Source organism: Leptosomus discolor, chromosome 15 (genome assembly GCF_034619465.1).
Source record: "Leptosomus discolor isolate bLepDis1 chromosome 15, bLepDis1.hap2, whole genome shotgun sequence".
Lineage (NCBI taxonomy): Eukaryota > Metazoa > Chordata > Aves > Leptosomiformes > Leptosomidae > Leptosomus > Leptosomus discolor.
Genome location: NC_141405.1, coordinates 2742904 through 2766783, shown reverse-complemented (window position 1 = coordinate 2766783; position 23880 = coordinate 2742904). Strand labels below are relative to the sequence as shown.

Sequence of the window (23880 nt, the reverse complement as noted above, 5' to 3'; positions counted from 1 at the left end):
GCAGGGGAATATTATGGACACTCGAAGGCCCGCATGCTGCAAAAGGGGATTAATCTGGGCAGATATATGTCTCCACGTGGAATCTGCCTCATGTAGATGGTATTGCATGTGCCTCTTTTTCCAAAAGTCCTGTGGTGCACGTCAAGTGATTTAGGGCCAATGACTTCAGCACTCACATGAGGATTACTCATCTAATTAGGGGGTTTGCAGGCTCTGCCCCTCCGTTAATGACGTTGTGCTGACTTCTGGAACATCGGTCATTTAAGCGACTGGCTCTCGGGTTTGTTTTTCCTTATGTTTTCCCCGGTAGATTTGACACCCACACACCCACACACCCCCAAGGCAGCAGCAGCATCGACCGCACGAACGAAGCTGTTTCGTCCACAAACGCGGGAAGTTTAGAGCTTAAATTTTTGTGGCGGAGGAAAAACTAGACCCTCGGAGGCGCAGGCGCAGACCATCGCCGGCCTGACCCGCACCACGGAGCCCCCCCTCGCCCCCCCCCCCCTTGCACCGCACCGCCGGGGCACGACGCCTCCCACCCCCTTGTAACGCCGTAGGCAGCGATGAGCCCCCCCAGATGTGCTCCCCCCCCCCCCCCCCCCCGTAACAGCTGCCCGGGCTCGTCTGATGCAACCACAACATCACCACGTGGCCACGCACAGCTGTTCCCCGCCGCCAACCAATAGCAACCCGTTCCGCTAAACCCAGAGGTGGGACCGGCCCGTCTGCTCCTCGCGGATAGGTCGAACGGCGACTCCATTGGCGGGTGGGGCGGTTCCTCCGGCGAGGCGCTGGCCAATGGGAAGCGGCACCGCCCCTGGTCGCCGCCAGCGCCGCGGAGCGGGCCGGGGCCGGCGCGGGGGAGGCGCCGCCGCCGCGGGGGCCGGAGCGGGCCGAGCCGCCGCGCCCGCTCCATGGAGGCCGCGGCCGAGGCCCCGGGGGGGCCCGCGGCCCTCAGCTGCTTCTCCTACAACCAGGACTGCACGTAAGCGGGGCGGGCGCCGCGGGGCGGGGGGCGACGGCAGCGCGGCGGCCGCGGGCGGGGCTGGCGCACCCCTGCGGCCCGGAGCGGGGCTGGGCCCACAGCCCCCCCCCCCCCCCCCAGGGCACGACAGCTCGGAGCGGGGCTGGTCCCACAGCCCCCCCCCCCCCGGGCAGGACAGCTCGGAGCGGGGCTGGTCCTACGGGACACCCGGTAGGACTGGCCCTTACAGGGACGGCTCCGCTGGGACACCCCCCCCGCCCCCGCCACCCCCCGGGTCTGGGTCCGTAGAGCCCTGGGCGAGGCTCTTGTACCCGCAGCCCAAATGGGGCTGGGGCTGGGGTGTTCCCCCGGCCCCACAAGGCCCTGCCGCCCTCTTTGGGGGCACCTGGCTCTCCACAGAGGTCCTCAAATGCCCCCAGGTTAGATCTCTGTGAGTCCAAGGGAGGCACCAAATTCAGAGGAATCCCTGTTTTTTTACCTCCCCCGCAGTTCGGGAAGTATTTTTTGTATGGCCAAAGAAGTGACTTTCTTTGAGGGCTTTGCTGACCTGTGCCGTGGCCTCTTTGTAGGTGGGGGAGTTGCCCAGGGCTCTGTGCCGAGAGCCCCCCCGCAGGCTCTTGCTGAGCAGCCTCGGCCAAAGCATGGCCCCACCACCGCCTCAAGACAACAGAGGGTTTCCTTGGAGCTCCTTACCCTTGCACCATTGTAACCTGTGGTTTACCTGCTTCAAACCCAGTCATTTAAGTACCATTTCCAAGTGGAACAACAAATATCCTGAAGCAGCGAGCCGCACACGATGTCTGGCAGCCCTAGCCCAGAGCCAGGATCAGCCCAGGTCATGGGTTACAAGATAAGAATCCCAGATACAAGTCTCACACCTGGAATTATCATTATCTTTGCAGCAGTGCTTTGCATTTGCTGTGTCTAAACAAAGAGTGCTTTGATGGGTGGTGATGTGCTGCTGACGTGAGCCTGCTGGCCACCGCCTCCAGCACAAGCGCTGTCTGTTGGTATTCTGGGCTGGCTGCTGATTTAAGACCTGGATGTTGCTGCTTACTATATCTGGAACTGATCAGAGCCAGCACTTGGCATGACTGTGCCTGTGCCCGCTGCCATTAGGGAGAGCAAAGCTTCCACAGCCATTAGTGTGTCAATGTGGATGGATCAGCTCCTGGCTTAGGAAACAGACCCCTTTTATGTCCCAAAGGTCCTATCTGCAGCCTCCCAGGTAGAGAGAGACCTGTTTGTTCCTCCAGCAGCTACAGAACCATGTGAATGGATGATGGTTTTCCATCTCACAGGGCTACTTGTCTTCTGTAGGCTGCAGTAGCCTCAGATGGAAAGCCAGATTCTTGGGTTTGTTACTTTATATGCTTTAGGTTGAAAGTAGAAACCAAAGCTGTGCCTTCACAGATTTCTGTACCAGGAAATACCCATTTGCCCTGACTGCAGGGACTCTTGTTGTCACCTGGAGGCCTTAAGTTCTGAACTAGCAGGTTTTTGTCTTATGTTTGCAGCTCCCTGGCAATTGGAACCACAACTGGATACAGGCTTTTCTCCTTAAGTTCTGTGGAGCAACTGGACCAGGTCCATGAAAGCAGTAAGTCTCCTGTTCCACTGCAGTGGAATATCGGCCAACAGACTTTACCTGTCTTACTGCACTTGGTCTGCCTCGAGGGGCTGATTGTGCTCCCTGCTGTTGCAGGGATGGCATCTTGTTTCTGCTGTAGCCATATCAGGAGAGGAACGGCGCTGGTTATTTATTGCCCTGTGCACAGCAGCTTTTAGAGCGAGCTACAGCCTTGGAGAAGCTCCTGAGCAGTCAGCAGTGCTTTAAGAAAGTTGGAAGACTCCCACAAGTGTAGAGGCCAGCTGCTTTTTCACTGCTTTCAGCCTGACAGCAGCACTTTGTCCTGCAAGCCAGCACTGAGGGGCAGTTTACCCCTAGCAGGGTTCAGATACATGGACAGGAGAACACGGACTCCCAGCACAGATGCTGGATAACTTGCAGGCTTTTAGTCCAATGTGGTATTTACAAGCAAGATGTTTTTAACAGGTTTCCCATGGAAGAAGTTCATTCACAGCAGGCTTCCAGCTATCAGCTATGCTCAGGGCAGCAGGCAATGCACTTCACAGCCCAGAACAAGTCAGGCCTCATGGAGCATGTACTCTAGTCTGGTTCAGGCCATGGCCAGACGTGTTTCAGCTGAGATGCACTAAAGATACACCTCGCAGCTGGGGTATGCTAGTCTCTCTCCACTGACTGCAGAAGGAGCCTCAGCAACCAGACAGAGCTGCATCATCTGGAGCAAAGTCCAGGCTCCTTTGTCTCCCAGCATAACTGAGCTGCTATAGAGCAGCAAGCCATAGCCTTGATTTAATGAGTGTTTAGCCGTTTGGATTGCCTCCAGAGTCAGGACAAAGAGAGAGAGAGAGAGAGATCCCTGCTGGTGACACACACAAGGTGAAGGGCTGAGAGCCCACATCACAGCTCCAGAACAGCCCTTGTCCCTCCAACACAGCACAGCCCAAGCACTGAGCACCATTCAGGGCTACCTACACCAGAATTCACAGTCCCTGATGGTTTACACACAGGTCCACCATGGCCATTGTAGTGGTGCCTTCTCAACACAAGAGAAGTCATCCCAAACACAGTCTCTGGAAGACCTACCATGCCACTGCTCACCTCAGCCATGCTGGAGCTCTCTAGAGACCACAGCCTCAGTGACATGACCCCAGGGAGGGCTTAAACGTGTCAGCCTTCCCTAAGGAGACTGGCAGAAATCAGACACCATACAGAATAAACAGCGAGTTACACACAGCTTGTTCCTTACCTCAGTAAGCCCTAACTTGTTTACTCCCCCCCCAGGAAAGTCCCTGACCAAGTTGGATGAGCTCCTCCTTTTTCTATCCCCTTCCCAAGGATTAACTGCAGCTGGAGGGCCCTGCCCAGGAGAGGCACAACAGCACTATCAAAGGGGGCCGGCTTAAATTCTGCCTTCAGGGGAAGGTTCATTAACCCCTTCCTGCTCTGATCTAAATGCTTTGTGCCAGGTATGAGAAATTTTTAACAAAAGCAGATGTGGAACACCTTAGCACCGAGCATTCCAACCCGATTCCCTCTTGAATCGAGTCTTACTTGTTGCTGCAACCAAACCAACCATAAGCCAAGCTGAAGGCTCTGTCTTGCTTTCCTTCTGTGCCCAGATGAAATCCCAGATGTTTACATCGTGGAGCGTCTGTTCTCCAGCAGCCTTGTGGTTGTGGTCAGTCATGCCAAGCCACAGCAAATGAATGTCTACCACTTCAAGAAAGGGACAGAGATCTGCAACTACAGCTATTCCAGTAACATCCTCTCCATCCGGCTGAATCGTCAGGTAAGAGGCTGGGGAAGGGGGTTAGCCAGTTGTCCCTCTCTGGCTCTTTGCTGGTGTTGACTTGCCAGCTGGGACACCACTGCCTAGCAGAGCAGCGGCAGCCTGGGTAGGTTTGCATGGAGATTGTGAATTGGGACTGGAGGGGTAGGTGCCTGTCCTCTCCTACCAGCTCCGCTTCAGGCTCGGTGACCTCTGACGGAGCAGCAGGATGGCTGTGGATATCATCTGCCACACTGTTTGCCTCAGTAAAATGAAGCAAAGTCCTTGTTTTTGTAGCAGTTACACAAAGGCTTTTTGTTGTCTGCCTTCTTGCCTATTCAGCACACAGCTCTGCCAAAAACCCACCTTTTCATCTTCCTCCCTCCCTTGATGCCACATCCTGACTTCAGGGCCACCTCTGCCATCTTGGTTGCAAATGAGACCTTCAAAGTTGGTAACAAAACCCAGGAGTAACTTGAGCTCCGTGGATGAGGCAAAAGGCTGCTTCTCAAGTACTGCTAGCAGCTTATTTTCTTTTTAAAGGTACAGAAAACATTCGAGCCACTTAGAAGAAGACTTTTAGAGTGTTATTCTCTGAACCGACACAGCCTCAGGCAGCCCTGAGCCCTTTTGGAGGATTTTAAGTCATTTTTTCTTTTTGTCCGTAATTATTTTCAAAGTATGTGCCGTAAGAAGCAGAGAACATTTTACAATGAAGAAATAAGCAGTCTGTGTAATTGTATATAATCAGCCTCTCCTCAGTTAGCAACTGTGAGTCCTGCAGTAAGGCTCTCCCATAAGGAAACTCTGGGTTGAGTTTCCAGTAAAGCTGTGTTTGACCAGAAGTTCCTGTACTACAGTTAAATCTGTCCTAAATTGATTTTTTTTCACTTCAACTTACAATGGAGCTGGCAAAATAAGGGCTGCTTTGAATTGCAGATAGATGTGTACATATAAAAATAAAGCAGGAGGTTCTGCTGAGCAGCTCTAGGAGATTAGTGTGAGAACAAAATAAGTTCAGGCTTTTCCCCATGTGCTGCTCTGGAGATTGCCTGAAGATGATGCATAGGCCCAGCCTTGCAGCCGCGTTCCTTGGCTGCTTTATGAGCTTGGGTTCAAATCCTGAGCTCATCCTCTAACCGTGACACAGACACACGTGGAGAGATTTGAAGATGTTACAGATACTTGGGTAGATGGAAGGAAAATCACTGTATCCATCTACGTTCAAGATTTAAACTGGTGGCAGTCAGGTTCTGCGTGCGCTGGGACATTTGAACCCCTTGCCTGGGCTTCTGTATTAAAAGCCCATAGAAGGCCAAATCCCTTACAAGGCGTTAACACAGGAAAAATGGTGGCAAATAAAACAGGAACAGGTCTTGGAGAAATGGTGCATGTTTCAATTTGATCCCTCTGTGAAAATGTCCTCGTGCAAACAAGCAAGTCCCTCGGTGGTTGTTGATCCATGGGAATTTTTTGTTCCAAGCTCCCTTGTAACTTAAGCAAGCATGTTGAGGTAGCTCGTGATTTGTCTCAAAGTAGGGAGTAAGGCTGTGCTGTGGGACTGGTGAGAAGCTCTCCCATAACCTCCCTGGGTTTTTGTTCACTGCTGAAACCCCGCTGAGCTCTTTAGAGAGGTTTGATAATGTTTCCCTGACTGTGTCCATAGCCAGCACGTTGAGTCCTCAACGCAAACTCCGTTATCTAACCCGATTCCTGTCAAACTGAAGTACTAACGAAAAATACTGGGGAGCAGTAGCATTTTGGACAGGATGCAGTGCCTTGAACCCTGTGTAGCAATCGCAGCACCAGGCACCTTCTCTGAGGCTCTGTCTGTGTGCGCAGTGGGAATAAAACCTTTCCACAGGGTCTGCAGTGACGTTAGCGTGGGCTACCGGGCTGCACGGAGGGCAGGAGGCAGAGAACCAGCCCTCTCCAGCTCGTGGTGAGCTTGTCCAGGCCTCCTTCGCCTGTTTACCTCCCACCCCCATCACTTCCCTGGATTTTGCCCCTGTCAGTGCCAGTATCTCTTGCTGCAGCTCTGGCTGCTGCGTTGCCGTCCTCTGGAAACCTCCCTTCACCTGTACCTCCGTCGCAGCGCTTGGCAGTTCTGGGAAAGCACACGGTGGCTTTGCCGAAATCAGCTGTATAAATATTACTCTGACGGTCTCTGCTAGCAAGTTGATGGCTGTTATTGTAGAAAAGGCAAAGTCTTCCTGGAAATGCAAAATGGCTCTGACACAGCCCCAGATGCTGTGGTTAGCAGGAATAGAAGTGGGAAAGAGTTTGATCCGAGAGTCATGGTGGAGCAAGGCAAAGATTTTTCTAATGTGGGTGTTTCGAGTTAGTGACTAAGCTCCACATTTAGATACAAAATAAGTGGCCTCATTTCTAAAGAGGTGGAGGCTTCCTGGGCATGGATTCGGGTGCTCCAGCTTCAGGAGCCTGGATGGAGTCTGGCCTTACATTTTTATTGGGACGTTTTCAGCGCTTCTGGACGCTTGGCACTAACGTAGGTGGAGCTGTGCGCTCGCTGGATGTAGAAAGCACAACCCTTCAGCCAGATCCAAAGCCTGGTCCCAAAAAAAGCCTCTGTGCAAAATGCCTCCGTGGTGACATGCAGAGATCTGGACCAAGCTGAGACACAAAACTGAGCCGTCGTGGAGGTGGTGGCCCGGTGCTAAGGTTACGGTATAGGCTTCCTTTTTCCTTTCTGCCCTTCCTCCCCATCGCTTGGCAGCTCCTCTCTTAGCGGCTGCCTCTTGGCTGGGCGAGTGGATGTTCCTGACAAGGTCAGTGGAAGAGGGACAAGCACATGGACTTGGAAAAACCCTGCCCATCTGCCAAGACGGTGTAAATGTGACTGTCCCCGAACAAACGTTTCCCCGCCCAGTTGTTATGCAGTTCTGCAGGGCACATAAAGCAGAGTCTTGCCTGCCGATGCTGAATGGGAAAAGAAATATTCATTTGCTGAACAGATGCATTAGGTTTAGCAGCAGTGGGGGGCCCATCACCTAAATGTTTGCTCCCAAATCGGGAAAAAGTCAGGGCAAGGGGCGTGTGGTCCCATCTGTAGCATACTGACAGGCAGGATTGGCAGCCTCTCTGCTGCCAGGTCTTTATGATCAAAAAGTAATTTGCTGTGAAGAGAACTGGAAAGAAAAGTTGGGGTAGGAATAGATGGCAGTCCAGGCCCGTGGTAAGGTATAACCCTGATGTGTCCTCCTGTTCCTGGGGTCTGGGGATGTGGAAGATCAGCTCTTACAGCAGCAGAGAAGTCATGTTATAGCTGCCTTCTAAAGCAAGACCAGATGCAGGCAGCTCTCAAAAGCAGAGTCACACAAAATCAAAGGTTGTCCAGTGAGAGGGGATGGAGAGGCAGGAGGGGACATGTTTCTGTTACATTTCCGTGCGTGAGAAATTCCTGTTGAGTTTTTCCAACAGTGAAGACTTGGGTGTGTGAACTGTGGGAGCAGCAGGCAGAGGCACCGTGCCCCTGCTGGTGAGGTTCTGTGCATGTCCCTCGTGTCCTTGCAGAGGCTGGTGGTTTGCCTGGAGGAGTCAATTTACATCCATAACATTAAGGACATGAAGCTTTTGAAGACTATTCTGGATACACCTCCAAATGCAACAGGTAAGCGTGGGGGAACTGCAAAAGGGAGAGATCAGCTCTGCAAGGAGCTTTGGAGAGCCACCACGCTCGTGTTAGAATTCAAACCAGTCTGTGGCTTGTGTATCCTAATTCAGCACTGGGGAGCCAGAAATGCGTGGAGGCAGGCAGTCGGGCTTGGGAGAGCGGAAACCCTGCTCTGTCCTGAGCAAAACCCCTGCTCTGTCCTGAGCAAAAACCCCTGCTCTGTCCTGAGCAAAACCCCTGCTCTGTCCTGAGCAAAAACCCCTGCTCTGTCCTGAGCAAAACCCCTGCTCTGTCCTGAGCAAAACCCCTGCTCTGTCCGGAGCAAAAACCCCTGCTCTGTCCTGAGCAAAACCCCTGCTCTGTCCTGAGCAAAACCCCTGCTCTGTCCGGAGCAAAAACCCCTGCTCTGTCCTGAGCAAAACCCCTGCTCTGTCCTGAGCAAAAACCCCTGCTCTGTCCGGAGCAAAAACCCCTGCTCTGTCCGGAGCAAAAACCCCTGCTCTGTCCGGAGCAAAAACCCCTGCTCTGTCCTGAGCAAAAACCCCTGCTCTGTCCTGAGCAAAACCCCTGCTCTGTCCTGAGCAAATGACTCAAAGGAGAGCAGAAATGGTCAGCGTGGCTTCACTTCACCTCCCAGGTTTGGTCCCTTCCTGCCCTTGCTGCTCACAGCTTCCCGCAGCACGCCTGTATTCCCTTTCGCACGCGGAAAGCCGTAAGGCAGGCCAGGACCGCAAGTTTCCCTCCACATACAGGACAATGTGAAACTCTCCCTCCGGGGCTCCCTGCCCTTCCTTCGCTGTGCCCTGAGTCACAGAGTCCCACGGTGTTTTCGCTCGCTGGACAAAGGAGCCCCACTTCCCCGCGCTGCCGGCGGGAGTCAGCTCTGCAGCGTCACGCCGTGCCGCCGAGCTCGGTGCTCCCTGCAGACCTGTGGCTAGCCCAGGTTCTCTTTTGGCCCGTGGACATGCTCTAGTCTGCTAAGGTAGAAAGCTCCTGTGACTGCTCACAGCCCTGGGGTCAGCTCCTGAAGTGATTAGCGCTGTGAGGATGACCCCGGGCAGAAAACACAGCCCGGGACGGCACTAATTCCCTGCCAGCGACTTCCCAGGAGCCCGGGTTTCAACCTGATGTTATTCCACACACGCTGCAAACCGAAGGGCTGGGGCAGGTGGCTGCAGAACAGATCCTCTCTGTGCGGCGTAGGGCGAATCCGGCTTTCCTGCTCCTGAGAGAGGAGCTATTTTTAGCCGTGGAGAGGGAAGCTTGGCCGGGCGCCGGCGGCAGCGCTGCCATGCGTGGCCGCGATAGCCCGGTTGGCCGCAGGCTGCAGCATCGTTTCACGGGTGGTTGCTCGGGAAGTGGCTGATGTGCTCACGCACGGCTTCTGGGCCTTCAAGGGACGCTCTTCTGGTGGCTCCCCTGACCTACTTCAGGTCTCAACAGATGGCCTCTCCGTGTGGATTAAACATACTAAATACCGCAAATATAATTAAAGTTTAAAACCTTCCCGAGAAAGCCCAGCAGCGGCAGGAAGGGCAGGGATAGCCAGGCCTGAAGCTGTTCTGCAGTGGGGCTGAATGATCAGGTCATGGTTTAAGAGCAACAGCAATCAGTGCTCGCCGGGCCAGGACTAGGCTGCTGCGGATCACAGGGCTTCGTACGGGCTTGATTCTTTAAAACCCTTTTACTGCAGCAGCTGTCATTGAAATGAGCTGAGTGCCAAGTGCCATGCCACGCGTGTTCCCTTTGTCCCTGGACCATCTGCTTTGGTCCCAAGCCTGACCCCAAGGACGGTGTGTCCAGGAGGCCGAGGCAGTCCAGCCTCACCGCTCTCTGGACAACCCTTTTCGGAGCAGGGATCTGTGCCGGGGGGGGTGTAGGAGCACACAGCAAGCGTGCCATGCTGCCCCAAAGTGTGCGTCCCGGGCACGGTAACACCAGTGTGGTGAGGACTGGGATTTGCTGCACACCCAGCACACTCAGTCACAGTGAGATCTCTGGCCAGGACCTGGCTCCCAGTCCAGCCTCCTCCACGCAGGAGAGGAAAGTGCCCACGGTGGGTGAGCCTGGTGTTTTTCATGGGTGCTCAAGCCTGTTTTTTTCATGTGGCTCATGTCAGGGGCAGGGTTTGCACTGAGGAGGTCACAGTGCTCGTGGTGACACGCATGCCACAGGGGCGCATCTTGGGGATGACTGCAGCTTTGGAAAGCACCTTATGTGGCTCCCCCCAAGCCCCAGATGCGGCTGGACCTGCTGGCTTGGGGTCAAGGCCAGGCTTCTTGGACACGGTAGCTTTTTTCCGTAGAAGCCACCTGTGATGTGGCATTCCCAGAGCTGCCATCCTGAGCAGCACCAGCCTGCCTCCTCCCTCCTGAGCCTGTCGCTGCCCCTTTTCAGGGCCTTGGGGCTGCCGGGAGCACAGGAGCATCTTCAAAGGCTGCCCATGTCCCTTGTGATCCTTGTTCTTTGAGTGTCCCTGAGGTCAGCCGAGTACACTCACAGCTGTGTTCTCCCCTGGCCTGGTTTCCCGTCCGCCTCTCCCAGCCAGGCGTGGAGCAGAGGGAGCGGGTGACTCACACCAACCTCTCTCAGAGCTTGCTTTGTTTAGCTCGAGCCTTCTCTAGATCCTCCGCTCAGAGAAAGGGCCGTGCTGATCCCCCCCGTGCTGATCCCCCCGTGCTGCCTGGGCCAGGGGAAGACCATCCTGAAATGATGGGGTGCTCATCACTAGCAAAGCCTCTGGGCTATCTTTGCCTTCCTCCTATCCCTCCCTCTTCGGGTGCCTGCACTTTGCTGCTGCTTCGCTTCTTCTTCCCGGTGAGCGCCGTCCCTGGCATGATGTAAATGCCTCTGATTGATAGGGAGTGGATCCCTGGGGCCCTTGGCCGATCCTGCAGCTCCTGGCTCCGCCGCGGTCTCTTTGTTTGGTTATAAACAATGACCTAAAACGAGAGCTTCGGCCGATCCTTCCCCACGGCTGGGCCCGGGCCAGGGCGGTGTCCTGACACGAGGGGTTGCACGGCATGTGTGTGCGTGTCCCTGCATGTACTGCACTCCCGGGGCATCCTGTTTGGGGAGCAGGGCAGCATCCCTGGCACCCTTTAACCCCGCAGCTTCCTCCACACGTGGGACTAGGTGGGACCCCCGGTGGGGGCCAGGAAGCCCAGGTCATGCTGAAGCCTTGAGTCGGATTTGGGAGGACTGTGAGCACGCGGACGTGGTGCAGGAAGCTAGCGAGACCCGTTTCTGTATGTGACAGGATTCACTGGGATGGGTCCTCCGCCAGCGGCAGAAATGAGAGGCAGGAAGAGATGCTCCTTTCCAAGGTCACCTGGGGGACAGGCGGATGGACGTACCCACGCACACATCCATCCATCCATCCCTGTCTCATCCTGTAACTCCGGCTTGCTTTGAAAGGGGTGCTTGGGAACCTTTATGCTCACGTTGGCATTCAAACAGATGGCCATTATGGGGAAGAATTCCCTCTGTGGTTAAAATTTAGCTAGGTTCAAGTTCCTTGTCAGCCGGAAACTCCCTGCACAACTGTGGCATTTGCTTTGTCTTTCCCTGCTTCCCTTTTCCGTGCAGAGAAAAGGGAAACGGTGCCGCCCAGCCCCACAGCCGCTGCCGTGCTGTGCCAGCCTTCACGTGCCAGCCTTCAGACCGGGGCTGTGCCCATGCTGCGCTGCTCAGCTGAGCTTCTGACCCCTGGCACCTCCACCCCACACACACCTGGAGGTGCCCAGATGTGGCTGGACATGCGTCCTGTTAACCCTGAGACCAAGATGTCCCTTGCTGCATTTCATGCACCTATTCTTGCCTTCTCGGAGGAGATGATTTAAGGGGGAGAAGCCAAGAGCGTGCCCAAAAGCAGGACCTGGGCTCCAGAAACTAGATGATCTTTAAGGTCCCTTCCAACCCAAACCATTCTATGATTCCAAGCGGGGTTTGGGGAGGACGGTGGCTGGCAGAAGGGAGCCATACTGTCCCGTACCAGCAGGTGTCCCCACGGCCGAGGCATTGCCACCTCACCGCTGGCTTGTGCCCTGTGCCGGACACTGCCCCGAAATGAGACAAGAGCCTGAACCCCCTGCGGTGTCCGTGGCCGCGTTTCTGCTTTTCGTTCCCCACCGACAAACAACCTCGGCTGCGTCCTTCTCGCCTTGCCAGGTCTGTGTGCTCTCTCCATCAACCACGCCAACTCCTACTTGGCTTATCCCGGCAGCGCGACCAGCGGAGAGATCGCGCTTTACGACGGAAATACTTTGGTAAGTGCGAAGCTCGCCCGTTTGGATACCGGCAGGGGCTGAAAACAAACAGAACCGCAGCAAAGCCAACAAGGGCCTTGGGGGAGGATGAATAAGTACGTTCCGCCGAGCGAGACGGTGAGGGAATTGCCCAGGGAGGCACATTCCCCATCCCCCTTGCCGGGACGCCACGCGAAGCAGCCAGCCTCTCTGAGATCAGGACATCCATCTCCCCGGGCGGGATATTCAGGGAAACGTGACCCATGACCCTGCAGCCCAAGGGCTGCTGCCAGGCTGACACGGGTTCCTACAGAGGGTTTCTGTAGGAGCTTCAGCAGCTTATCCCACGGGAGTGATGTGACCGGGGTGGTTCAGGGAGGGTTGGAGCTGCTCCAGGCACAGGGGGCTGGAAGAGTTGCTGGACCCAAAGTCATGGAGAGGACGAGGTGTCCAAAGTCCCCTCAGGAAATCTGTCCCTGGCTGGAAGCAGGGTCACGATTATCTGCTGTTTATGCCAGGGCTTTGGATTACATAAGGCTGTCGCTCTGTACGTGCAGCAGGAGCTGAGGATCTGCAGCAGGGGAGGAGCAGAGCGCAAGGGGAAAACCTGCTGCTGCTGCTGCGAGAGGTACTAGCGAGGGCCTGGGCTCCCTGCAGGCATCGGTGCTGTCGCCGCAGCGGGATTTGCTGTACAGCCGAGCAGATTGCAGGGGGGCTGGCTCTGTCTCGGCACAAAGGAACGCCAGGCTTCGGAGAGGGCACGGTCGTGATCCCGCAGCCTGGAGAGGTGGGGAGCCGAGGACCTCTGCCCCTGAAATGAGCTTTCTGTAATCTCAGTGACCATAGTACGTGGGGAGTGAGCTCGAGGCAGGGCAGAGATAAGAAACGTTGAGGATGTTGGAGGGATACCCTACGTGCCACACGATCCCAGGGATCCATATCAGCAGGCCTCGATAGGGTGCGAGGCGGGGAACGCCCTGCCCTTACGCAGCCCCAGGAGCAACGTGTCACCTTCTGCCCTACAGAAAACAGCCTGCACGATTCCTGCCCATGACGGGCCGCTGGCTGCTCTTGCCTTCAACTCCACCGGGTCAAAGCTGGCAAGTGCTTCTGAAAAAGTGAGTGAGCGCCGCTGCGAGCCCCCTCCCTGCTGCCCATGCTTCTGCCCGCAGCGGGGTCCCAGCCAGCTCAGGTGCATCAGCTGCCTGGAGCGTGGAGAGCAGGACCTCTGAGCTGCTCGTTCTTAAGCACAGCCAACACAGGAGGGGCACTAAAAGGACTCTGACTTGTAAGAGGCCAGTGTCTCCGGTTTGGATTGACCCCGGGTGGCAAACAGGAGGGGCCTTTGCACGTCCTGAGCTTCTTGGGTGTGTCAGAGAAAGGGCTGGCGCTCTTTGCCCTGCTCCTGCGTGATCTTTCCATTTGCATTTTTTGCAGGGCACAGTCATTCGTGTATTTTCCATTCCTGGGGGGCAAAAGCTGTATGAATTCCGGCGAGGGATGAAAAGGTCAGTTCATTCTTATGTCAGTGACAAGTACACAGAGGGCTCCCGGAGCAGAAATGTAAACAGAGGGACAGGGCAACGTCAGATCCTGGTGGCTTTGGCATCTTTTGCAAAAAGAAAACAAGGGCGAGCGTATCAGATAGAAATGTCATTGTGCCAGACAGCCACGCTGCGCCCAGCTGCCTCCGGCCAGTTTAGTGGTTCGATTCAGTGTGTCGCAGAACAGGGTGACTGCAGGGAACAGAGGTAGATTCAGTCCATTTACTCTGTCCTTTCTTGTTTCTCACTTGAAATGATGAAGTCCCCAAAGTTATCAGCCCAACTGAGGCCCAAAGGAGGTTTGAAACAACTAACCTTTGAAAGTACTGAGTCATTTGTGCAGAGCCCAAGTCTCGGTGGCGGGAAGGGGCTGTGGGTGCCCTTCTGCAGGGTCCCTCAGATCTTTTCGGTAGGGCTGTTCCTGACTTCTCCCTCTTCCCCATCCCTGACCTGCCTGTGATTTTACACCCACTTCTGCAAGTACAAAAGCTGCCATGACCGAGACACCCTGGCCCTGCCGAGCCTGCGCAGGAGGAGATGCCGTATATCCCACCATCCAGCCCTTGGGATGTCCTCCCCGGCCTTTGCAGTACCAGAAGCTTTAGCTGCTCTAGCAGGGCTGGCACAGATGTTCGCTCCACACGCAGCTCTGTGAGCAAGAACATTTCCACCTCTTTGGCTGCTTGTCACTAGCTTGAGGCTCTGCTGAGCAAAGGGATGAGGGAAATGCTAGTCGGACAGCCCACAGGCTCAGCGGCAGCCAGGCAGGGCGCTTCTCACCGTGGGTGGGTCTCCTTCCTCCCCGTCCTTGTCTCTGTGAGCAAAAAGCTCCCCTTGAACGATGTGCCACGAAGCGACCAGTCCTGTCTTTGCTTGGCCCTAGGTATGTGAACATCAGCTCGCTGGTGTTCAGCATGGATTCCCAGTTCCTCTGTGCTTCCAGCAACACGGAGACCGTGCACATCTTTAAACTGGAACACCTCACTGACAGGTGAGGGGGTTAACCTGGGTTAACCTGCCTGCCCCAGGAGTGTCTGTGCTCCCAAGGTCTGCCTTTACCCAGCTGGCCTCCCTTTCCTCACCACATACTCTCCGTGAGCCATACTAGCTGCAGACTCTTTGGCTTTGTGTCCTGAGGCACTCGCTGCTTGGAAAAGCTGCACGTTCCATCCCTGCTGTCAGCCTGCTCTGGGTATATTAGCTGCCACTGTCCCCTGCTTCCTTCCCGTGTATCCAGCTAGGCTGGTGCACAGTGCCTGTGGGTGCTCCAGGAAAGCCTTCACGCCTCTGGGATCAGGGTCATTTTGTCCGTTCCTGGTCTGTTTTGTCACGCTGATTGCGGTAGCCCCACTGATGCTGCTGCTTTGTGACCCCCCCTCAGTCGGCCAGAAGAGCCTCCAACCTGGAGCGGTTACATGGGGAAGATGTTCCAGGCTGCTACCAACTACCTCCCTGCTCAGGTATCGGGCATGATGAACCAGGATCGAGCCTTTGCCACTGTCCGCCTGAACATCTCCGGACAAAGGAACATCTGTGCCCTCTCCACGTACGTACCGACCTCTGCAGCCCCTCTGCCTTGCCAGCCTGTGAGCAGACACAACTATCTCGGGAGAACACCAACACCGTGGCCCCTTATCTCGCACCCGTGCCTGCAGAGCACGCAGCCTGGGTGCGTGGTGTCTCTGTGTGCGAGTGCAGATGTGTTTGGGCTCATGATGCTTTTCTCACTAGGATTCAGAAGCTGCCTCGACTGTTGGTGACTACGTCAGATGGACATCTCTATATCTATAACTTGGACCCGCAAGATGGAGGGGAGTGCGTCTTAATTAAGAACCACAGGTAACTGTACCTCCAGCCACAGCTGATACAGAGGCTGATCTTTTAAAAAAATACGGGAAATTTCCCCTGAAAGACCAAATGGAGCTGTAGGAGCAAGAATGTTAGAACTGACATAATTTCAGCTGCCTGATCCAACAGACATGGGTGGGAGCCACGTCAGCAAGCAGGGACGTGGGGCTTCTTGCAGACACAACCAGAGACATCTCAGATCCCTAGGCGGCTGTGGGACATCTCAGCTTAGACAGCAGAGGTGTGTAGGCTGTGCCTTAGGAGACGCCTCCAGCAGCAGAGCGCTGGCCACCATGGTGGCAGGAGAGCAGAGCACCTTCTCCAGACGTGAGCGGGTGCTGGAGAGCTGACTTTGGGGGGTAGGATGGTGTGGAGCACCACTGGGAGCTGACTTTGGGGGGTAGGATGGTGTGGAGCGCTGCTGGGAGGTGACTTTGCGGGGTAGGATGGTGTGGAGCACTGCTGGGAGGTGACTTTGGGGGGTAGGATGGTGTGGAGCACTGCTGGGAGCTTCCGTAAACAACCCCCCTGGCAGATGCAGGCCTGCAGGCAGGCACATGCAGTGCCAGAGCAGAGCCTCCCGTGCTGCTGTTCCGTTTGTATGCAAATTTGATTAAGCACGTAACACCACACACAAACACACACAAACACACACACACACGCACATCTGGGCTACTTGGCTCCAGATGTGAAGCCTGTGGGGTGGGGTGCGATGGAACATGTGCTCCGAGCCGGGAGGTGGCTGGCAGCCAGGAAAATGCCAGCAGCTTTTTGCAAAGCCACAAACCAAAAGCGCTTCAAAGCTGCGCTGTCCAGCGTCCGGCCGCCCCGCGCCTTCGGACACCGCTCCCCTCCCCGAGCAGCCGTCCGGAGCTGGCAGGCCAGCTTTGTCTGTGGGTTCCTATTAGCATCAGAGGACTGAAAAGGGCCCTTGGGTCATGAGTTACGTTACATCACACTATATCTCTGCTCAAACTCCGTCCTAAACTAGCCAGGGCTGCTTTTCCCATCTAGCCCGCTCCTGTTGGAAGCCCTTTGGAGCCCCCTCTGTGATTAGAAACACTGTTTGCCTTTGTAACCTAAAGCTTTTGTGGTCAGTCTCTCCTCTTCTATTCTCGTGCCAGCATTGTCCTCTAGCCGAAGTAGTGCTTTCCCTATCTTCAGCTTCCCCCCCTGCTCTGCTGGCAGAGCACAATGCTTTCCTCCTCCGCAGCGCGGTCGGGGCTGCCGGCAGTGCCTCGATGCGGCGATGCGGATGGGTGATGTGCCTCCAGGAGACGGGGATGCATGTGCTTGTCTTAGCTGGTGCTGGGGGGGGGAACCGTTGGGATCAGGACTGACTCTTCTCTCCTCTCTTGCGGCCGTACAATTAGTCTGCTGGGCTCAGGAAAGATGGAGGAGAACAAAGAAAACGACCTTCGGCCTCCATTACCTCAATCTTACGCAGCAACTGTAGCCAGACAAAGTACAGTGCCTTCAGCTTCAACCATGCCAGGTAAGCATCACGGCTGCCCTTCCTCAGGCAGAAGCAAGGAGGCCACCTGGGGCAAACTGGAAAGTCTCCCAGCTCCCAGGGGTTCAACCAGCAACACCACCTGTGCAATGCGGACTGGGGCAGCAGGACTCTCTCTGGAGCTCACCTGGTTCATTCCCTGCCCCCAAAAACAGGCCAGGCATTTTCTGCTCTGCTTCCCAGGACCCCTTGCTGGTGCTTCTCCTCCTTGGGCAGAGCAGTAACCACATCCAGGCTCTGCAGTTTGTCAGACAGCAGCTGCTGCCAGGCTGGTTTCCAGGAGTTGAGACCGAGGGTGTGGAAGTCAGATCTCACTGATTTTGTGGCAAAATCGCTACAGATTCTCCTAAAACTGTTGCTCCGTAGCCTGACGAAGCTAGCACTAAAGGGAGGACTGGGTGACTGTCACACTCTATTCCCAAGACTTAAGGTCCACATACAGATGTGGATCTTCTCCTGAGGTTGGTGCTTACATTCCCGGCGGGAGGAGGAAAGCTTCTGCCACAGGAGCCAGCCATGTAGCCCATTCCCTCCTCCGCAGTGTGGGGGGAGATACCTTTCTTTTCCACAGTCCCCCAGAGCTCTGCCAAAAAGCCAAAAAAAGCAGCTCTGTGCTCAAAAGGTGATAACGTAACGGCTCCGCTGTTTGTTTCCAGCCTCCTTCCATCCATTTCTCCATAACCTTTTATATTTTCACTTGGACAGGTTATTCAGAGGACGGCGGTGCCCTGCGAGGAGAGGTTATCCCAGAGCATGAGTTTGCAACTGGACCAGTGTGTCTTGATGACGAGAATGAGTTTCCTCCTGTGAGCATTCGGAACCCCTAAAACTGCAATTCAGCCCTCATGCTAAGAAGAAAGTATTAACCTCTTATGGAAGAGATACTGTTGCCCCCCCCCCCCCGCCCCCCCCTCCCCCCTTGTCCCAGCTCACTGTGAAGCTTTAAGTTATAGGGACAGTGCCAGGAAAAGTTCACCCCCACGAATGGCAGCTAGGGATGGGGCAAAGATGCTCACACCTAATGGCTGGATCTGAACAAACCATGAATGAAGTGCAGATGCAGAATGATGTTCAGGTCTGACCTTTGTGCCTTGTGCAGGTTTCTAGTGTTGCCAAGAATAGCTTTAATGTGAAAAATACCATCGTTTAGAAGTAAAAACTTAATATTCCCTGTTGCACTTACAGCCAGTTGTATTAGTTTATGGAACGCAACTGGGACATACCTGAACCTCAGCAGCCTCTTCATTTCCAAGCTAACTGGAAAGGAAACTCCTTTTCCAAGTGCAGAGATGAAAGGCATAACAGAGTTTTAAATGTTTTATGATTTTCATATGGCACTTTCTCAGTTACTGTTGGAAGAAGATACTGGCTTTCTAAAACCTAACTGAAGCCTGGCAGTGTCTCTCCTGCTCCTCTTTCACACGTGCGTTTGTTGTGTTCAGTGTCTGGTCCCTGAATGGGCAGATGTTGGTACTGTGCTATGATCTGGTTGTAATCAGCGGTGTCTTCATAATAGTAATGCATTAATACAACCGAATATTGTAATGGATCTCAAGTTGTAGGCTTGGCAGACTTTTGAATCCCTTCCTCTGTTTTTACATATCCTGCTGTTGGAGTTTTGCCCGAAAAGGAGGAAGTAAAAGCTTTTATCAGGATCCCAGGATTTGTTCCCTATGCTGAGGCTCACCTCTGTGAGGCACTTCCCTATTAACTTGTGCAAGGTGTCACTCAGATCAGAGGTGACTCGCTCCTGACTCCCTTTGGAACAACACTGCCTAAATCCAACTCAAGTTGCACAAACCTTAGGCCAATTCTCCTTTGTTACCTGTAACATAACCTGCTGCAAACTCCCAACAAGAGCTTTCTAGTTCTACTCCGTTACCCACGAAGGATATTTAAAATATCCCTCCTCTGGCCAAAGTCGCGGGGCCGCAGAGAAGCTGGTGTGGCCCAGGCCCCTGGAAGGAGCAGCAGGACCAGAGAGAAATCCTTTGCTTCCTTCTGATGAACCTGCGCCTGAGCACGTGGTTTGGGGACAAGCAAACGCCAGCAAGCAGGAATCACGCTGCTCCTGAACGCGCCTTCCTGCCGGGACTGTGCTGTGTAAAAGCAGCCCCAAACCCCTGCTGCAGAACAGCAGGAGCTTTATTCAGTGAACTCGGAGCTGTCAAACTCCTGTCATTAACCCGAGCGAGCGACTTAACGTGTGTCATGTCAGGGAGGAGGTTGGTGTGGGAGGGAAGGCGCTTCCCAAAAACACTCCCTGATGCGGTGGCTGAGCGCCTGGAGCTGCCGTGCGGCCAGGGCTTCGCGTTTGCCCCTCGGCTGCTGACGGTAACGGGGTTTGCATCTGGTCTGCCAGCGAGGGCGGTGCTGGCTCCCGCCGCGTTAGCGCACACGGAGCGTTGGTCGGGATGTTTTGATGCTCTGAATTTCACTGAACTTCGCTGTTTTCTCAGCGCTGAGATGTTCGGTCTCGGTGACGCATTCAAGGGGGGTTTCGGGCATCGGTCGCTTCTGTGCGGAGAAGGAAGGAGAGAAAACCTGACCTTATCCAAGAAAAATGTTTTGACAGCATTCTGCTTTGTGGAAAGATGGGAAGGGTTTTGTTTGTTTTCCAGCGTGCAACAAAAAGACATTAAAAAACCTCAAAACTGGTGACAAAATGGAATATTCGCCCGCAGCCCACGCCATGAGTATGGCTTTGAACTTAGACATATTTCTGGAGAAACAGCAGTGCTCAGACCCAGCAGTTCCTCTCCATTTTGAAACATCTTGCCTTCCCCTGACCTCAAGCAAGACTTCAGAGGCTCAGCTGTTCAGAGTGAGGAAAAGCAGCTCCAGCCTAACGTAAAATCTGCTGCCAGTTGTTGAAACCTGCCTCTTCGTTCAACAGAAGGAGGGACAGACCAGAGACGAGACGAGAAGCCCGAGGAGGCCTCATAAAACAATGGCCTCGACGAGAGCGAATGTGGATGTTGCTCCCGGTTGTGCCAGGACTGCGGAAGGATCCCGCGGCAAGAGGTTAAACGGGTTCAGTTGCGTCTCTTGCTGGCGTTGACGGCGGGATTAAGCGCTCTCAGGTCTCTGTTCCCTCATGCCGAGGGGACTCGGGCGTTGCCGGGGTGGGCAGCAGGCGGAAGGCTCAGGTGAGGAGAAGGGGCCGTGCTGGAGACGTGCTGGGAGGAGGCTGCGCCGCCCTCGCCCTGCCTGCTCAGGAGGCTCTGCGGGGTGGGAAGAGCCAACCCAGCTCTGGCTGCAAGCGGTTGTGGCGATTCCGGCTGTTTTCTGGTTCCCTGCCCAAGCAGCTGCCGCTTTGCCGTGGGTTTATCGGTGTCGGGGAGGCTCCCTGCGGCGTCGGGAGCTGTTGGGGTGTGCTTCGGGCCAGGCAGGGCGCCGCTTGGCCAGCTCCGCTTCGGGGAGCCACCGTCGCGGCTCTCCCCACTGAGGCACGGTCAGAGCAGGGTTTGGGTAGCGCGGTGAGGGGTTTGACAAAAATCCTACAGGATTCAGTGAGCAAGATGGCCTGTGTGGACCCGAGGGGAGTGCAACCAGGGCATCTTCTTAAAACTTGTGGGATTCAGCAGGAAAGGGGGTTTCTTCCAGCTGATTGCTCAGTGCTTTTCCAGGCATACGTGGTCCCTCCTGCCTTTGGCCGTGTCGGGACCAGGGTGGATGTGAAGGCTCTGTCGAGGAGCCGTTTCATTGAGTCACGCTAGATTGCATACAGCGGTCAGCTCTTCCGAGACAGCTTCCCCTCACTGACATACAGGTAGTCTTTAAAAGCATCTCTTCCACATCGATTTTTGGCTACCTCCGAAACTGCTTGGGCAGCCTGCCTGTGCTGCCAAAGGATGCTGCTGCCGCTGGCTCCTGCCCACGGCGTGGGGTGCTCAGGCTGGAACGAAATCTCCCCCCCCCAGCAGAGAGCACCAGCCCTCACCAGCTCCTCGCTGCACCCCCTGGAAGGACGGGCAGGAGCACGAGTCCCAGCAGCCCCGTGCGCCGCGGCCACCCCTGGCAGCACGACGTGCCCGCCCTGGCAGCGCTGCACACATCCCCGCTGCTCCAAACCACGGACCTTCACACGAGCCGCTCGGCTGCAGAGGCATCTTCGGCTCCGTGGGACCGGGATTTGCCCTCCTCGCTGTTTGCTGGATGGTGTTTCACTCCTTCTGTTGTGTGGATATGTGACACTAAGGATTTTAAGTGGGTTGGTTTTTTTTTTAGTTTTTTTTTTTAACAGCTGGCTGTTGGCAGAGGAAAAGCTGTAGTTTTTGCAGTGGAGCTCTACTAGTAATTGTGTTTCATGGGGCAAGTTTGGCAGAACCTGACCGGCCTCTTCTTCTTCACAGCAGCTCCCACCCCAGTAGCTCAGACAGGCGTTTCGGGCAGCTGGGGCTTGCAGGATGGAGCCCAGCTCACCAGTACATGACCTGAGGTCCCCTGCCGTGCAGTGCCAATGCTTGTGCCTCAGAACCGGGCAAGTGATGGTCCTGAAGCCCATGGGGAGCCGGATCCCAGGAGGAGGAGCTGGCACAGACCCTCCTGCAGCGGGGGCCCAGCTGCACTGCTGGGAGACGCGGGTGACCTCTGGCAAGGCTGGAGCTGATGAAAGGGGGATCCGTGCCGTGGTGTCCGCAGAGGCACCCGCCTCGGGTGCCGCAGCAGCCCCGCAGCTCTGCCCAAGCCTCCTCCAGAAGTAGGGGCACATCTTACCCCGGGGTCTCCAGCCTCATCCCGGGGCCACCGTGAAGCGGTTCAGGGTCCTCACTGCCGCCAGGTCTTCCACGCGCCTAAAGGGTTTGCTGATGCTTAGGCTCGGCTTCCCCTCGCCGAATCTCGCCTAACGTGTCGGTGTTCCACTCTGGGCTCCCTCTGGAGACCCCCGGAGAGACGCCGTGATGCAGGGCACCGCCTTTCCCCTCCCACCATGCCAGGAGCTGAACTTTTTGGGGGGGACTTAGCGAGGCGAAGAGCCTTCACCCCCAGCGCGTGACCCCCGGCCGAGCACGGCTGTGCTCGGCCCTCAGCTAGAGGCAAGACGCGCTTACCACTGAGCCAGCTGGTTCCTGTTCCCAGGGCTGTAAATTTGGGGAGGGGGAGAGTAAATAAATAAACCGCTCACAAATCTGCTGTTGAATGGAAAGTAAAACACTGCAGGACATCCCGCCCCCTTCTTCTCCCATGTGCGTAAAACCAACTTGAAACACACCCTGTTGCTGGGAAAAGTAAGGCCGTTCTGTTTTGATTTTGGTAGATAATCTTGTGCCGTGGAGGTCAGCCGGGCAAAGCGAAGAGGTCATGATGAGAAGCAAACATCCGCGCTTAGGACAGCTGCTGGGAAGCGCTTTGGAAAAGCCAGGAATTTCGAAGAACGGATTTGTGAGTCCCCAAGATGAGGAGAGAAAAAAAAAAATAAAAAAATTCCAAGGTGGGCCACTGCTTTTTTTTTTCCCACAGTATGTTTAAGTGAATACCTGGCCCCCCTAGCCCCTTGTTTTAATTTGTGTCTGGGTGGGGTGTCAATGTACTGTATGCACATTGCTATATTTAACAAACTGTATGTTAGAACCACAATGTAAATGCTAATTTAATCAGATTTTTATGTAACCAGAATTTTATATACCCATTTGTCCCTTTTCTAATTTATGCTGGTTTATGTGTATAAATGTACTTATAGGAAGATATATTAAACTGATGTCTTTGTACAGTATATACATACTATTTTACCCAGGCAAAGTATTTTTGCAGTGATACTAGAGAAGATGCCATTTGCTACGTTTAAAGACAGAATAAAGTCACGGTCTGGCCCTGGCAGCTCGCTGCCCGTGCTCCTGCTGTTCTTTGTGGGGCCCTAAAGATGTCAGTCTTGATTAAGTTTTATGAGTGGGAGAGTGCGTTTGGGGGGGCTGGGGCGAGGACGGCTGCTCCACACGCCCCACCTGGCCGCGTCCCCGCAAGTCCCCTTACGGCTTGTCCAAAGAAAGATCCGGGTGCGTCAGTCGGAGGCCAAAATAGTTTCAGAAAACCCACTCCAGCTGCTGAGAAATCCCGGTGGTTTCTTAAGTTTCAGTTGCACCTTCGACTTGCCTTTGCATCTGCCCAGAAACGGCCCTAGAAGAGCTGCTTCACCCCATCTGCGCCCCTGGGCACCACATGGGGATCGGCAGGAGCAGCTTCTCTGCCCAGAGCCCTGATCTGCTGGGAAACCTCAGGGCAGGGACCCCTCCCTGACCTCCCTCAAAAAATAAAATGCAGTTACAGCATCGGTCTTTCCATGCAGTGTTGATGGGGAGCAGCCACCCCAGTCCTGCACTGCAAACCTCTTCCCCCCGCCCCCTTCCCCAAAAATACCTTTTCCAAACCCCGGGACCTGGGTCCACGTCTTGGCGCAAGCCCTGAGCTCCGCCGTGGCCGTGCAAAGCAGCCGCAGGCCGAGCCCAGCGTCCTGTCCACGAGGAGGGCAGCGCTCGGGGAGAGCCCAGGACCCTCTTCCAGCCAGGTGGGTCTTTAACATCACCCCGATAATAAACCTCCGCGGGCAGCCGGCGGGGCCGGTGCTCCGTTGCCCTCAGCGCTCCCCTCAGGCCGGCCGGGAATCTTCCCTCTGCAGCCACGGACTTCCAGGGTCTCGGCACCAGAAGGGACATTCACTCAGGGGCTATGGGTCCCATCGTCCCCTCCCTTCTGCTCCCACCAGATGCTCCTGTAAGGTCCATCTTAGAGGAAAGCCAAGCGAATTTCCCA

The 23880-nt window shown here is 55.2% G+C and overlaps 1 protein-coding gene across 1 annotated transcript; it reads left to right on the top strand.

Moving 5' to 3' along the window:
- Nucleotides 1–917: 917 nt before the first annotated feature.
- Nucleotides 918–22936, top strand: WIPI1 (WD repeat domain, phosphoinositide interacting 1). The gene is made up of 13 exons (XM_086473585.1): nt 918–988; nt 2506–2588; nt 4196–4365; nt 7879–7975; nt 12149–12246; nt 13251–13343; nt 13663–13733; nt 14653–14760; nt 15151–15315; nt 15501–15608; nt 16991–17112; nt 17836–17936; nt 22391–22936. Exons 1-13 carry the CDS (start codon nt 918–920, stop codon nt 22436–22438), a joined length of 1335 nt encoding a protein of 444 aa, XP_086329711.1. The 3' UTR covers nt 22439–22936.
- Nucleotides 22937–23880: the final 944 nt, after the last annotated feature.